Source organism: Nesoenas mayeri (genome assembly GCF_963082525.1).
Source record: "Nesoenas mayeri genome assembly, chromosome: 3".
Classification (NCBI taxonomy): Eukaryota; Metazoa; Chordata; class Aves; order Columbiformes; family Columbidae; genus Nesoenas; species Nesoenas mayeri.
This window is the reverse complement of record NC_137544.1, coordinates 47,726,150-47,741,693: the sequence shown is the minus strand read 5'-3', so window position 1 is coordinate 47,741,693 and position 15,544 is coordinate 47,726,150. Positions and strand designations below refer to the sequence as shown.

Below are 15,544 nucleotides of genomic sequence, written 5' to 3'. Positions count from 1 at the left end.
TCTGAGCCAGTGAAGTGGCAGGGAACTCAAGAGCAGCTGAGAGAAGGCAAATGACAGTGCCCCTGGACAGCAGTGCCACCGCGTCTCAGGCTGCTGGCATCAGGTAAGGAAAAAGAAAAACAAACGGCATCTTCTGCCCAGCCTTTCTCAGGCCCAACAGCTTTTCAGGCCATTTCCACTCCCTTTTGGCTCCCTCATCTCTTTTGTCGTCTCGTGCCAGGTAGGGGAAAGAAAAACAAAGGGGAGGAGGCCAAGCACAGCAGGTGCAGTGAGGTGTCCGCTGTGCCATCTCCGCGTTTTCCGCTTCCTGAGGGCGTGCTGATGCCTAAATACAGTCCAGCGACTGCCAGCAGTTGCCTCCTGCTTCCTGAATGATAGAATCGGAGCGATGAGGGTTCAAGGCTGTTACTGGACACAATGGGAGGAGGAAGACGTAGGACAATATTAACCAGTTGCTATTACTAAAATTTGTTGGCTCTTAACACACAGAGGAACCAGAGCTGATGAATAAGATGCACTTTTTTTACAGCCACTCTTGTGACTACAATGTGAAGAAAGACTAGCCTTCTGATTTCATTCTGACCTATTTTTAATTAATTGTCATTATGATTGCATTACAACTGCAATTGTACCTGCAATTGTACATGAACTTCCAACTGACGAAAGCTGTACTAGTTAATCAGAGCTCCAATTACTACCCAGTCTGGACTCTGCAGTCAAATTAATTGCTGGAACAAGCAGTGCTAAATGCAGAGGAAAAAATAAGTAAGAATTTTCCGAAACAAAGACATCTATTCCTTGCTGCACGCCAGAAAATTCAAGCATGATGGTGGCCGTAAAGTTTGCAGTTCTGTTGCAGAATGTTAAAAAGGGCACTAATGATCTCAAAACACCAGGTATTTTCAGATAAATAGATGGCATTACTGCTCACATTAAAACATGCTCTATCATAGCAAAGAACGTAATGCAAGGAATGATTACAACAGTGAATAACAGCAATTGTGCTGTAACTGGAAAAAAAAATCCTCACAAATCCACCCACTTTTCTGATTGTCTAAAACCAAAAAGGGACCATGGGGGTCTCGCTTTCTGAGTCTGACTAACGTGCAGCCTTCTCCACACCAAGCATACATATTTAGTAAATTTCTGATTAAAACCAAATCAAAATTAGTTAAGGTTTTATTTTATTTCATTTTCATTTTAAAGATCTTTTAAAAAGATAATTGCAGATGGCCCACCCAAAATTAAATCATAACCAAAGAAGTGCTCATAAAATAAAGGAGGAAAATGACATATAGTGACAATAGGACTATGACACTACAGGACTATGGACTATTAAACTCCATGAATTTGAAACAAACAAGTGTGCAGATGCAAAGATCCAACTGGGTAAGCAAACTGGGGTCTGAACATTCCCGTGTAGGCACCTCCCAGGCTGTGTTTGTGGAGGAGTACACCCTCCCTGGCTTTAGAGGGCACATGAGAAATGGCCAGGATGTTGTCCCTGCTCACAAGGAGGTCACGATGAGGGGAAAAGCCACATTCCGCAGGGTGCCCAGTGTGTGCGGCGCAGTGACCGGGTGCATCACACAAGGGCCTCGCTTCTGTCAGTACCTGCAAGGACTTTTGAGCCAGAAGGGCCACCCAGCTACCACTGCTTTCATTTTGCTCCTTCAACTTATTTCTTTTATTAAGGAAAAGAGATCAAGATCATGGATCTCACCTAAGAGTGATGTGAGCAGCACCAGCAACGTGTCCATGTCTTCTCCAAAGCATGAGGCCGCACTTGTCATGTTTTCACTGTAGTTCCACAGGGTTTTGCATATCAAACAAGCCAGCTGCCAGTCTGTTGGCCCAAAGTCCTCTAAACAGTCAACCAACCTGCCAGTATCAAACAAAAACAGTGTTTTGCTCCACGTAGTCTTCTCCTGAGCCCTTCAAAAGCTGGTGGTCTACAAATGTATGTAGACTCCATGAAAGTTTGTAGGAAAATTCTATATTGATAAATTGAAGATGCTACTTTCTTCCACAGTAACTTCTCCTTTTCACTTAGTCTAGTTCCTAAGGATGTGACCATGCTGTTTGTCTACACATGTGTGTATGCCTGCCTGCATCTGTCCATCCCCTGGAACTTCTTAACTCAACTGACCAGTTTCAGTCACATCTATCACAAATGTAACCATCTCAAAGACCCTAAAATTCCACCAAATTTCATGACAACTTGTGACTGTCCCAAATCTGTGCCTACTACTAGAGCAGAGATTGAAGTGTGAGCTAAACTTTATCAGGCACCAAGAATTCATCTAGCAAAGATGGTATGAATGCACAAAAAGCCTCAGTCAGAATATCCAGCTTATCACACACCAGAAGATCTGACCAGGAGACAAAACCAAAGGAATTCTCTACTTCCATGACTCACAGAATTACCTATTACATTCTGTGAAGTCTGATTGTCTTGCAGATCTCTCCTCTTCTTATGTCTCCCAGCCTGCACTCCCAATGGGCTCCTCTCAGAAATGCCAGTTTTGTGACGGACCATCACGTTCTTGACATTTCTCCAAGTCTTGCTTCCTTACAGATACAACATGCAGGCTAGATTGTAAGCAGGACTCTGAAATTAAGCTGTAAGTTTTTTGCCTGCACCAGCTTATGTGCAGTAGCTACCTAGAATTCCCATTACCAGACAGCAGCGTTCACAAGTACCGAGGCACAGAATAAATGTTGGTTTTCACCTGCTGTCCCTAGTGACTTCTCTAACAGTAATTCTTCATTGCTGTTCTCTTCCCCAACCCTACAACCTCCTCTTTTCTTTCCCTCACTTCACTGGGAGGTTTATAATTTGGTGCTTACTGTGATACTTGGGATAACTATGATACTTGCTTACAGCTGAAAACAGTGGTAATTCAAAAGCAACCAGGAAGACCAGGAGGCCATGGAAAGCCAAACGAACTTGCCCTAATTTTTTGAAGTTTAACTCTCTGATGAGACTAATTCCATGTTTTATTAGGGCCACTATATTTTGGTACAATATTCTCATTTCCAAAAATCCACAGAGCTGGTTTGGAACAGTCAGGATGACCTCTCTAACAATCACTTCCAAATTCTCAAGATTTATTCCATACTGTTACTGTTTTTTCTTCCTTCTTCACAAATTTTCAGACACAGTATAGAAAATTCTATATTCCACAGAATTCTACATAATAGAAACTTCTCACATTTATTATTCAATTTGCCTGCAACTTATTTTCATTCTTTTTCAGCTTTATATTTTGTAAACTAACTAGAACATGGGAAGGAAGGATGAACAGACTATTCATCGTTCACATTGTATTAAGAAGTAATTATATATGAACAAGAAAGCATTTCAAAGTTAGGCGTATTGTTTCATAAATGTGGATTGTATCAACTGCTTTACAAGCATAGGAACACGATCTTTCATGTTGCTCCAGTTAAGCTGGATCCACTATTATCTGAACATCAAAGCCACAACTGTTGCATCCACAGTGGTTCTTCAAGATCTAAAACCACTTACAATATAAGTGCCTTAAACTTGAACTCTCAGAGAGAGGGGACTCAGGAGCTATTATCTGCTGAGCATGGCTACATCAGATACTCCTCCCTGCAGTACTAAGTAGTTACAAAGAATTGCAAGAGACCATGTGGGTATCATGGTTCCTGAAGTAACCTTCACACTTACAATACAACAGATACACATTAATGGTGCCTATTAACTGCAGCCCACATAGGATCCATTTAAGTCAAGCATAAGCAGCTACTGCAAGGACCTGCTTTAGTCGCTTTGTTATATGGTGCTCTCCTCTGCTGTCCATATCAGGAGGATCTCTGGGAATTTGTTCTATGGTTTTTGGCTCTGCAGCTGGCTAAACAGCCCTAATGCTTTTGCAAAAAAGGCTCTTTCTTGAAGAACATCAGATGCTGAACATCTATCAAGTACGTATCCTTAGTACTAGTTGTTTCCCCTAGTCAGAAAGAATCTGATTGAAATTTCCTGGCCAAACTACTCAAAATTGTCTTTTTCGTAAGCATAATCAGTAGCTTACTTTCCAATTCCTCCTTCTTCCATCAGAAGAGCTCGTTTGTTCTCATCTACTGTGAGATTGAGCAGAACTCCACAGGCAGAAAAACAGACATCTTGGCTCTTGGCATCAAGCAAAGCAATCAAGAACTTGTATACTGGATTGTAAAGAAGGAAACAATATTACTGGGAAAATGGACTTGTTATACAAATGGCATTATGACATACTTATTGAACATATATACTTAGGAAGCAGTCAAATGCAGGATACCCTACCCAAAAATTTAACCTTGTAGCGTATTACAGTGACATTTGTAGAGTAGACGTATGACCCAGAGCAGCAGCCATCACAACAGCATGCTGAACGCGTTTTCTTCAAAACAACACACACAAAATTCTAGTTATAAAAATACACCGAAATGTGAAACCTCAGAAGAGGTTAAGTTGACCAAACTGAATTACAGCTTATTTCTTAAAAGTATCAGCCTCCTTTCAATCGCACAGTGGGCTCCTCCTGAGCTTGGCACACTGATAACTCGGTCTCTCCAGGTGGAAAATTCTGTCCTTTGGCTGAGACAGCTCATCAGCACCCAGCTGCTGTCAGTTCTCCCTTTGCAGAGACCTTCCCCTCCAAAAGCACTGATACAACCACCCTTCAAAGAAGGGGTTGTACACTTTGGCATATCACCGCACTTTCACCACTGACAGGTAAATACAAAAAAAATTTATGGTGCACGAGTGTTTAATTAAACTTCTGACACACCTTCTGTGGATAGCAAGGAGTTGCTGTTTTTCCCAAAGTTCTTTAGATACCCAAAGCAAAACGGCTTGAGAAGACTTGTATCCTACTTCACCCAGGGGCAAATAGTAGGTCTCTTTGTTGAGGCTGTCAAACATCTTAAATGCATGTTACAAAATGCTAACAAGAAGTCGAACATGAGAATCAAAAACCTGTGATTACAAACCGTAATGAGAACTTAGTTGGATTTTCATTTTATATCATATGACTACTAACCTGTAGGAGTTAGGAGTGAAGGGAAATTTCAAAATTATAATCTTTGGGAAAAACAGCTTTTTTGTAGTATTTACCTTTGTGAAGGCAGCATGGCATATTGCCTCTACTCCAATATTTCCATTTTAATGAAACTGAAACAAAATGGTGTTTGTAATGAGTGCTATTGGATTCTAACATTTACCCAATTTGAAAAACATCAGAGAAGATTGCTTCTACCCTTTAACTGAGACAACTTATTAACAATCTTTCCTTTTTAGAACTATGGACATTTAAAAACAGGACTCCTACAAAGACAAAAGTAACTCACTCTTCTTCTGTATGATGAAGTCACAGATCTCATGATACTGGGAAAGATTGCCAAAGACTCTGACAGCCTCCACAATTCCATCCATATTGTTGCTCATTAACAGCTTTAAAAGCACTATTGGTTTGCAGAGAAATGAAATAAAAACAATTAGTTGTATATCACAAACATGTGCTTAGCTTTCTATCAATAAATGTCAGAATGCAAAGCAGAAACAGCAATAAATGTAATAAATAGGAACAGTTATCTAACTGACTGGTTGCAGTGAAGGGGGTGAGCAGATGGTAGAACAAGAGCTAAATTGTGCAGGGCTTTGAAGATGAGACAAAGAGCTCCAATATGGGGCTAAATGCAAAGGAACAAAGGAGAAGTTACGAAGATAGCCTAAGCACAGTTGTGATAACGGGAGCCAGTTCTGCTACACAGTTCTGAACGGGCTCATGTGCAAATCCAGGAATATAAAGAACAAAAATAGTTGTAATATCTAAGAGGATTTATTTAGATCCTGAACCTGATGCACTCTCTAAAGAGGTGTGCTGTGTACCAGGGGCTCACATTAGCGATGTCAGCGAAACAATACCAAGCCTCGTACAGTCCACTGACTCTTACCTGCTGCCACTGTTTCATGTGGGCAGTGGCGATACAGCCAGGAGCAGTCCAAGGAGCATCAAGAAGGATAAAGATAAGGAATTGGCTGGTCATGGTCAATGGCTCAATGTCCAAGTGGAGATCAGTGATGGGTGGCAATCCTCAGGGGTCGGTATTGGGACCGGCACTGTTTAACATCTTCGGTAGGACTGAGTGCACTCTCAGCAAGTTTATGGATGACACCAAGCTGAGTGGTGCAGTCGACACACTGGAAGGAGGGATGCCATACAGAGGGATCGTGACAGGCTTGAGAGGTTGGCCTGTGCAAACCTCATGAAGTTCAACAAAGCCAAGTTCAAGCTCCTGCACATGGGTTGGGGCAATCCCAAGCACAAATACAGGCTGGGCAGAGAATGGATTGAGAGCAGCCCTGAGGAGAAGGACTTGGGGTGCTGGTTGATGAGAAGCCCAACATGACCCAGCACTGTGCGCTTGCAGCCCAGAAAGCCAACTGCATCCTGGGCTGCATCAAAAGCAGCGTGACCAGCAGGTCGAGGTAGATGATTCTTGCCCTGTATTCCACTCCTGTGATACCCTACTTGGAGCACTGCATCCAGCTCTGGGGCATCCAACATAAGAAGGACATGGACCTGTTGGAGCAAGTCTAGAGGAGGCCACCAAGATGATCAGAGGGCTGGAGCACCTCTCCTGTGAAGACAGGCTGGGAGAGTTGGGGTTGTTCTGCCTGGAGAAGGCCCCAGGGAAACCTTTTTGGAGCCTTCCAGTACTTAAGAGGACCCACAAGAAAGATGGAGATGGACTTTTTACAAGGGTCTGTGGTGACAGGACAATGCCTAATGGATTTAAACTGAAAGAGGGTAGACTCAGATTAGATATAAGGAACAAATTCTTCCCCATGAGGGTTAGTGAGGCACTGGAACAGGCTGCCCAGAGAAGCTGTGGATGCCCCATCCCTGGAAGTGTTCAAGGCCAAGTTGGATGGGGCTTTGAGCAACCTGGTCTAGTGTAAGGTGTCCCTGCTCATGGCAGGGGGGTTGGAACTAGATGATCTTTAAGGTTCCTTCCAATCCAAACCATGCTATGATTCTGTGATTTCCTAGGAAGAGCTACCACCATGTAGGTTTTCAGTGCATGGCAAGGGAGCGATGTTACAGAAGTCACATTTGTCAGTCTTCTATGAGTGTGAAGTGAACCACTGAAATCAGTCCATCATATAAAGGACTCAAATCAGTGAACCCTTAACCCTTCTGCCACAGAAAAGTGAGAGAAAAAAAATATAGCAAAGAGGCTGGCTTTATTCCCATTACTTCTATCTTTAAATGTTGCAGTTCTGAACGTGCCTTGAACTTGTCTTAAAGAGACATCCAAAATGATTTTTTGTTTGTTTTTGGGATCCACCCTTGTATCAAACAGCAAGTATTCCTAAAATGTCTCCTGGAGGAGGAAGCCTGCTGGTCTTCTATCAAAAGGCTTTCTCTCTCCTCAGTTCAGGCAGAGGAAAGGTGATAGGACTGGTTCCACATGCTAACAATAAAAACAGGAGAGGGAGAGCAAACGGGACTGGCAGAGAAGTCATCTGTTTCCACATTTTTCCAACTAGCAATAAGAGACTGCTGGCTTACGGGTGATAAAATGACTCATGACAGAACAGGAGAACTGTTACCCAGAGAGAATATGAGATCTACCAGTCAGAGCACTAGGTTGACAGACAGAATATTAGGAAAAGGTTCTTCCCCCAGAGGGTGGTGGAGCACTGGAACAGGCTCCCCAGGGAGGTGTCACAGCCCCAAGCCTGACAGTGTTCAAGAAGAGACTGGACAATGCCTTCAGACACATGATGTGAACTCTGGGGTTGTCATATGCAGGGACATAAGTTGGACTCATTGATCCTTGTGTGTCCCTTCCAACTCGGGACATTCTATGATTCTACCTGTTGTGTGAAATTCAGGCTCTATTTCTCCCCAATTTCTTGTCTATTTGGAGAGAAAGGTGTGCAAGACGTAGACTCCCTGACTTCTGTATAACACTGAGTCCTAGAATTCAGGTGCAGTTCTTACACATCACTGAAATAGAACTATTGTCCATACTGTCAGAGGGGAGAGAATCACACAGCTCTTATACTGCCAATGCATTTATAAGCCAGAAACAGTCATAAACCAGATTTTGCAGGTCTACAAGGTACTAGGAAGAAAAAACCTTTCTTACCATACTCTGATAAGTAAAAAGCAACATGATTATTTTGGCTCAGGTGCATGGTTTTTGAACAAGTCTAGCAAAAATTGCTAAACAGAAAACAACGTGATAAATTCCTCTGGGGAGGAAAACAATGGGTTTTGTCAACAAGCTGACTATTTTCACACAAGTCATAGAATTATATTTCAAAAGAATGAGAAATCATCATAGGAAGAATTTAACCCTATGAACCTCGTATTCCTGCAATATGATACCATAAAACACTATCTGGGTCTTTATTTTCTGCAGTGTCAAAATACAGTATGTATAACTTCCACTTTCAAAAACCTATACAAAAAGTACTGTTTAAAAGTCCTTACTTTCAGCAATGTGTATCTTCTTGTCTTGAACAGCAGAACTCTCCACTTTGTAGTAGGATAAGTTGTTGATTGTTGTTGCAGCATTGATGACCAACTCCTCACAGTCATCAACTGACTTGTATTCTGACAGTGAAAAAAACAAAACAAAACAAAAAAACCCACATATGCGTATGTACATACACACGCACATGACTCGAACTTAGCAGTGCATTGTATCTCAGAAGCAAACTGAATCATAGTTTACATGGCCACTATTATAGACACCTATCCTGTTTTTTGGTAACATGGCAGAAGCGAACAGGAACAGCTGATCTAAAAATGGCAATTCAAAGTCATTCTTTCCAACTCTTCAGCTACAGAAATCATTGTGACTAAGGCAACATAGTTTAAAATCAAGTTAGTTAACAAATTTTACAGATCCTGTTTGCTGCTTTAAGATGGAACTGAGGAAAGTCCACATGCAGAAATAGGCCTGTGTGATAGACACAGAGAAATACCAAGGACTATTATACTGAAATGTCAGGTACCAGAAAAAAAAAAGAAAAAAAGAAAAAAAATTAACAATATTTGAAATATTTTCTCTCTTAGAGTTCCTGACAGAATGTTAACAAGTGCAAAATCGCATCAGCAATTCTGAAAGTTGTGCATACTGATTTCTCTGAGGTTTCTGGCCTCAGAAACAAGGAGTGAAGGAAATAAAAGTGGGATAAGCTCATAGGAAGAGAGAACATTTTGTGGTAAACTAACTGATCAAGTGCTCAGAGAGTGGAGGGTGACAGAGAGAAGCTTCGAGGCTTGAAAGCACTTACACAACAATCAAGACTGTTCCAATCTCCTACAGGGTTTAAGACAGAACAGACAAAGTTGGGAATCTGCGTTCTCTAATCCCCATGGCTGGTGGGTAAGACTGGTAAATTAGCACAGCACATAAGCAGGTTGACTGCCTTTATGTAATATTTAATGTTCTCATCACATACTAAAATATACTGAGTTCTTTGAGATGTATCTTGTCACCTCTAAACTCTGCTATGGGGAGAGCAGACTGCCCAGTCCTAGCCTGTAATTAGATTTACAAAAGGATCAGTAAGCAGTAAAGGAACTGCAGTCATAAGCATCTGTTGGGAAGGAAAAAGACATGCCCTTCCACCTGAGAGAGATAAAGACTGAAAGTTTGAAAAAGAAGAAAAAATAAAAGGACATTTTTTTAGGAGGCTGAAAATTATGGGTGTGGGGAAAAAAGGAATACTCAATCCTGAACAGTCACAAAACCTGCAAACCATAAAAACACCAAACACACGTATGTAGCACCTGATAAGAACAGACTTCCCTTATAGATATGAACTCTTACTGAGATGTATTTAAAATAAAATTTGCTTCCTTATGTTTAATGATATCTGCAAATCTTATTACTGAATGAAACACTTCGACATCTTTCCCCAGACATTAAAATGTCAGTACCAAAGCAGCAGTGCTTCCACTGTCTCAAACAGACCTTCTACATTAAACGGTTTATGAATATCAGCAGCCTGACTTTGTTATTTTAGCAATGAAACCGATTTAGTTATGGCTCAACCTAGGTAAGAAGACCACGTAGAAAAACGCTAAACTCTCCTTACAGACTGAACAAAGATAACACACAACACGTAGATTATATTACCTAGAACTGTAACAAGTAATTCTACAATGCGAGGGGCAGCTGCCAGAGCTGCTCCTACACTGCGATGAATGGAGAGATTGGCCAGCACTCTTATCAGTTTTATCAGAACATCTTCTGCTTCTGAAGGATGCTTTGGGTGTTTTCTTTCTTCCCCTCTTCCTTCATGGTATGATTTCTGTGCATCCAAATCAAGTTCATGGTAGGTTTGGAATAATGATATCAAGGTGTTAACACTTCCTCTTTCTTTAAAAAACTGCTCACGGGCCTGGTTATTCTTTTCTGTTAAATTACCAAGAATGAAGATGATACGGATAACCAAATCCTGCAGTAAAAGAAATAAACCATATTACACAGAAAACATCAAAAGCTATTAGCTGCTTAAAGAGAAGATAATACTTAATTTGCTTCACAATTCAGTTAATAGCAGGTCAAGAACAATGAAGGAATGCCAAATACAGCAACTAGAAATAATTTCTTATATTACTATTTTTCCTAACCTGGTTTACAAAAGAAATCAAAAACATCTGACAGAACTAGTATAGCATTGGGGTAATTACTAATGGGATATACTTAGTATAGGTCATCTATTTTTACCAATCCCACAGTAATCTTAAAACAGCACTTTATATAACTAGAATAATCATATGGGCCAGAGCTTAGCCAAGTAAGCAAACGCCAGTTGTGATGGCTCAAGACCACCACTCCCCCTGCCACTCCAGGACTCTTACCCACTGCAGAGGTTAACAAAACGACTTTCCCTTTGATTTGTTACTGTTAAATCCATGTTAACTCTTACTCGTTTCCTTGTTACGTCCAACTGCTTATAGAGAGCTGAATTGTTTGTTCCAGATTTTTACCAGAAATGTAATCTTAACTGGCCAGTCTGCTGTTTGTTGGTTTTTTTGTTGTTGTTTCTTGTTTTCAAGTTCCTCCTCTTTCTCCTTTTAAAGACAGGTGCCCTACAGCCTTGCCATCCTACAGAACTTTTCAAGAATCCCAGAGACATTACCCCTTTCTGTCCTTTTGTAAACACCAAAGGGTAAATTTCATCAGGCCTGGCTGGTTTGAAGACACTTAAATATGCTGCAGCTCATTTGTTAGTGATAAAGAACTCAGGCTGAAATAGAGATTAATCATTTGACCATACTTAACCCTTTCAGAAAAAGAAGAAAAGCCATTCCACACTTCACTATTCACAGTGGTATCTGTCAATAATTTTAATCTTCTGAACACTGCAGCTATTATTTCCTTATTGTCTTCTCACTATTAATGCACTATAGAAAGTTGATTTGTTTCTTTTTATGTCTCTTTCTAGTTTGATCTCATTTCGTGCCTTTTTTTTTTTCTGATTCTGATATTACATGTTCTTGCTATGCTTTTATTCTTACCATTGCTAAATGAGACCTACTTTCTATTTCTATACAGTATCTGGAGATCTTATGATTCAACCAAGGTGCTCTCTTAAAGCACTTTCCATCCCTGCCCTTTAGTGGGATATAGAATTACACCCTCTTGTTGCTTCATTTTGCACATACTGAGAAATAGCCTTTTTTTTGGCAGGACTAGTGGACCCTAACTGAATGGTATGCAACAACATCCCCATCTTTTTCTTACCCACCTGTATGGAAGAAGAAAAAAATAAATTCTGAAAGTCTGAGCTAACCCAGGTATAAACTAATTAAAACACTGACCTCTGTCACTTGCATCAAAACCAACTCATTTCCAAAAAGAGAAGTACGTAGCTTTATCTTAAGAGTACAGGAAAAGTAACAGCGTTTCTTCAAGTACCACACAGCCATCTACCTTTAGCTGCTAAATTACCATACTTGCACTCACCTAGAATTTGGCTAAGCAATTTACATGCTGTTCTATTTCAAACAGTTATATTCACAGATACTCTAATCCTCCCTGGTATTAATAACATAAGTTAACCAGGCACAGTACAACTTGTCGAAGTATAGAAACTAATACTGAAGGGGAAAAAAAACATGTGTAAGCAGTGAATCCTTCTTTCATACATCCCTTCATCAATAAGTTCCAAGTCTTAAGCCTCTGCTACAAGACATTGGCAATAGCAACCTTTCAGGGTCAAGACGATGAATGTTATCCCTGAATATGAGAAGCAGGCAGTGTCCTAAACGATGAATAGGTTCTCGCATCCATGCATTTAATATGATCACTCTGCAGGACCCACTTTTTTATTTAATGAGGCATCATATTTTTGCTTGTATCTAAATGTCATCAAGACCAATTTTCATAATCATTCTTAGTGATTAACCACTAAAAGCTTTCACCTTTGCTGGCACAACCCCCAACTCACAAAGGCTGTAAGAATTTGAAACAAACAACTGATGAATCAGAAGAGAGAACTGAAAAGAGCAGGCAGTCTAGTTTGACTTGTTTATATTGACTTTCTAATTTTGGGCAAAACAGTATCAGCCCAGCAACAGCCGTACCCAATGGGAACACAGACAAACAGGTACCTACAGCAATCAACTGGTATTTTGAGAAGTGTGATCTCAGCTGTGCTTTCCACCTCCAGGCTAGCAAAACCAACTTAGAAAATACTTCCTTTTAGCTAAGCGCATCCGGTTTTAATAGCACATTACCCAAGTTTCATTATCTTTCAGTGAAAGTTTAACTAGCGGAGTCAAAGAGAAAACCTGGTACAGCTTCTCCTGAGTAGCATAATACTCAGAGGGTTCATATTATTTTTTGCTATATTTTTAAAAAAATCTTCATAGGTTAAGCACTGACAGAATAAGAAACACCAGTTGTATAAAGAAACACATGTAAAAATGAATGGCATTTTGAAACTGCTTGCAAGACTAAACCTGTACAAGGCTCACGGGCCTTTCTGTACATAACAAAAAAACCCCAGTATAATAAACGAGATTATACATTTCCAAATGTTTCCAGTATTAATGCATATGGCATTTCAGACATTCTTGCACACTTACAGAAAAATAACTAGTCATTTATATATGCTTTATATAATATGGAGGTTTTAACACTAAAGACAAAATAAAGATAGGAATTACACTCAATTATTTCATCTTTTTACAATGAGGTGTGCATGTGAGACATGCTGTCCACAGTGTATACCCAAACCTGATTGGAAGGTTATATAGGAGACCACACAGCTTCAATTATACAAACAAATTTCACGAAACATATCAAGAAAAGCTGGAAAGAAGAACTGATTTTTGTCTTTGCTTCTTCAATCTACAAAGAAACTGCTATTGTTTTTTTTTTTCTAAAGGGGTTAATGGCACCACATATTCCACTAGCGTTTAACTGTTATTTTTCTGACAACCAGAACCATATATGTTTGATCACTGTTGGGAAAGATTCCTTTGCTTATCTACTTGTAAAAATCTATTCCTTGCACCGTCCCAGTACCAAAGGTACCCAGTGTACTTGCTGAGTCGCAGAACTTGACAGCAGTTTATCTTGGCAATTAAAAAGTACCTGCCTTTCAGTGTAAAGCATGATAAACAGAGGTACAAATAGTACAGGTTTACTTATCAGTAAGAATGGAAAGCCAATTAGGTCAGTAATTTCTAAGGAAAGCAAGATAAATAAGGGAGTCCATTCTAGAGCTTGTACATGTTGGCCAAGTACTGGTTGTCAGTCTATTTGGTATTTGGACCCTCAGAAGGGGAAAAAATAGGATGAAAAAAAAAAATAATAATAATAATAAAAAAATCAGATGCCAGCAGCTGGGTTCCTATTGAATCTCCAGCTGTGAAATGAAATGTGGTCCCCATGTTACATAAACTTCAATGGAGGCAGCCAAAATTCTACCACCCATCCAGCAGTACGAACTGCTTCTAGGGCTCGTTCAACTCTCACTTACACCTCACTTCCAAAATTGTATTTCTGCTTTATTGTGTACCTTGGAAAGAAAATGTAAGACTTTCATTTGCAGGGTAATCAGAGTAATCATGCTATCCTGGAGCTAATCTCTTCCAAACACAGTAAGGATTCACCTAGAGGTGACATTCTGGCTGTGAAAATTCCTGCTTAAACCCAGAAATAACAAATGATCCAAAAGGAAAATTGATTTAAAGAAGAAATAAGGGGGAGGGGGAGGAAGGATGTGTGTATGGGAGAATCCAATCCCTAACATTCTGTGATTCTGTGAATACCCTTGAAGTATCAAAAGCAAATGAAGACGTTCTTGACTGAGGGACCTGAAACAAGGAGCAGAGAAGCTTTGGCACAGTGACAGCAGGGAGTACTTTGTCAGTAAAAAGCAAATCTCCTTTCCCTGCAAATATAAATGCATTTGAGGAGAAAGAGAAGCCATTAGAACAATGTGTTTATATTTATGTGTTATCACACACCACAGGACCCTACCCAATAATTTCTACATCCAAAAATCTGATCTGTTTAGGTAATCTTTTCGGAAAAGGGTTCATTTGCACTTAGTGACTTCTAGCAATGAAGAACTTATACCCTGAGGTTTGTAAAAATCTGGGAAAAGTAACGAAGCAAGCCCATTGTCACCAGAACAACATCTGAGGAAAAGCAGTTTACGCTCTCTCATGAAAAACATTTCAGAAATCATGAACTGAAAAGAAAAGTTGAAAATTGTATCCTCCATGGTATTGTTTCAGTGCTTACTGATCTCCCTGGTTAAAATCTATATTGTTATTACTAGTTTAAATTTGTACAGCTTCAGACACTATATCTTATTATCTCTTTTGCTAAAGGATGGTCTGCTAACAGAAATGTCTTCCTTGTGCAGATACTATTAATATCCAACTTGCTAAACTTGCTAATGGTCTGACCTTTGTCACTGACAAATTAATTTGCATAACCTTGGGTTGTTTGGGTTTTTTTTTTAACTCTAATCATTCTTTTAGCTCTTTTTAGAGCTGTTCTCAAGCTTTCAACATCTCTTGTAGAAAAGAATACCAAAAAATAAGGCAAAATATTTTAGTGACAGTTTCTGTCACACCAGGCAGTAATACCTTCTTATTATTCCTATCTGATAATCTAACGCTTATCTATCCAGTAATTACATTCACACTCTTGTATCTTTTGATACACCAGAATGGCAGGTTTCTATATGATATATGCCAATGGAGCCTGGTTGACTACACACTTTGAGATCTACATTCCTGATAACTTTATATTCAGAGTATGTATCACACATTTTGCACATTCCCTACCACATTTACCTTTTGAGACAAAATAAAAACCAACCCCAAAACCCACAGTATTAGGAAGATGCAAATATACTATCAGCTCAGCATACTGTCAGAAATCATACTGTATGGAAAGAATGGTTATTCAGATTTATCAGCAGAGAAATTCCTTCAGAGTTCCCAGAATATCCTAAAATGGATTCTTCCTTTCTTGA

At 39.8% G+C, this 15,544-nt stretch overlaps 2 protein-coding genes across 2 annotated transcripts in view; both read right to left on the bottom strand.

The window, feature by feature from the left end:
- Positions 1 to 15,544, bottom strand: part of FOXO3 (forkhead box O3) — a 247,925-nt gene that overhangs the window by 6,233 nt on the left and 226,148 nt on the right. The gene's annotated exons all lie outside the window — the stretch shown is intronic.
- The window catches only part of ARMC2 (armadillo repeat containing 2), a 66,832-nt gene that overhangs the window by 3,833 nt on the left and 47,455 nt on the right, over positions 1 to 15,544 (bottom strand). The window contains exons 13-17 of the mRNA XM_080342082.1: positions 10,174 to 10,495; positions 8,517 to 8,639; positions 5,359 to 5,472; positions 4,062 to 4,194; positions 1,724 to 1,881 (exon numbers count right to left, since the gene is read on the bottom strand). Of these exons, the coding sequence (XP_080198208.1) occupies positions 1,724 to 1,881; positions 4,062 to 4,194; positions 5,359 to 5,472; positions 8,517 to 8,639; positions 10,174 to 10,495 (850 nt within the window). The remainder of the gene's footprint in view (positions 1 to 1,723; positions 1,882 to 4,061; positions 4,195 to 5,358; positions 5,473 to 8,516; positions 8,640 to 10,173; positions 10,496 to 15,544) is intronic.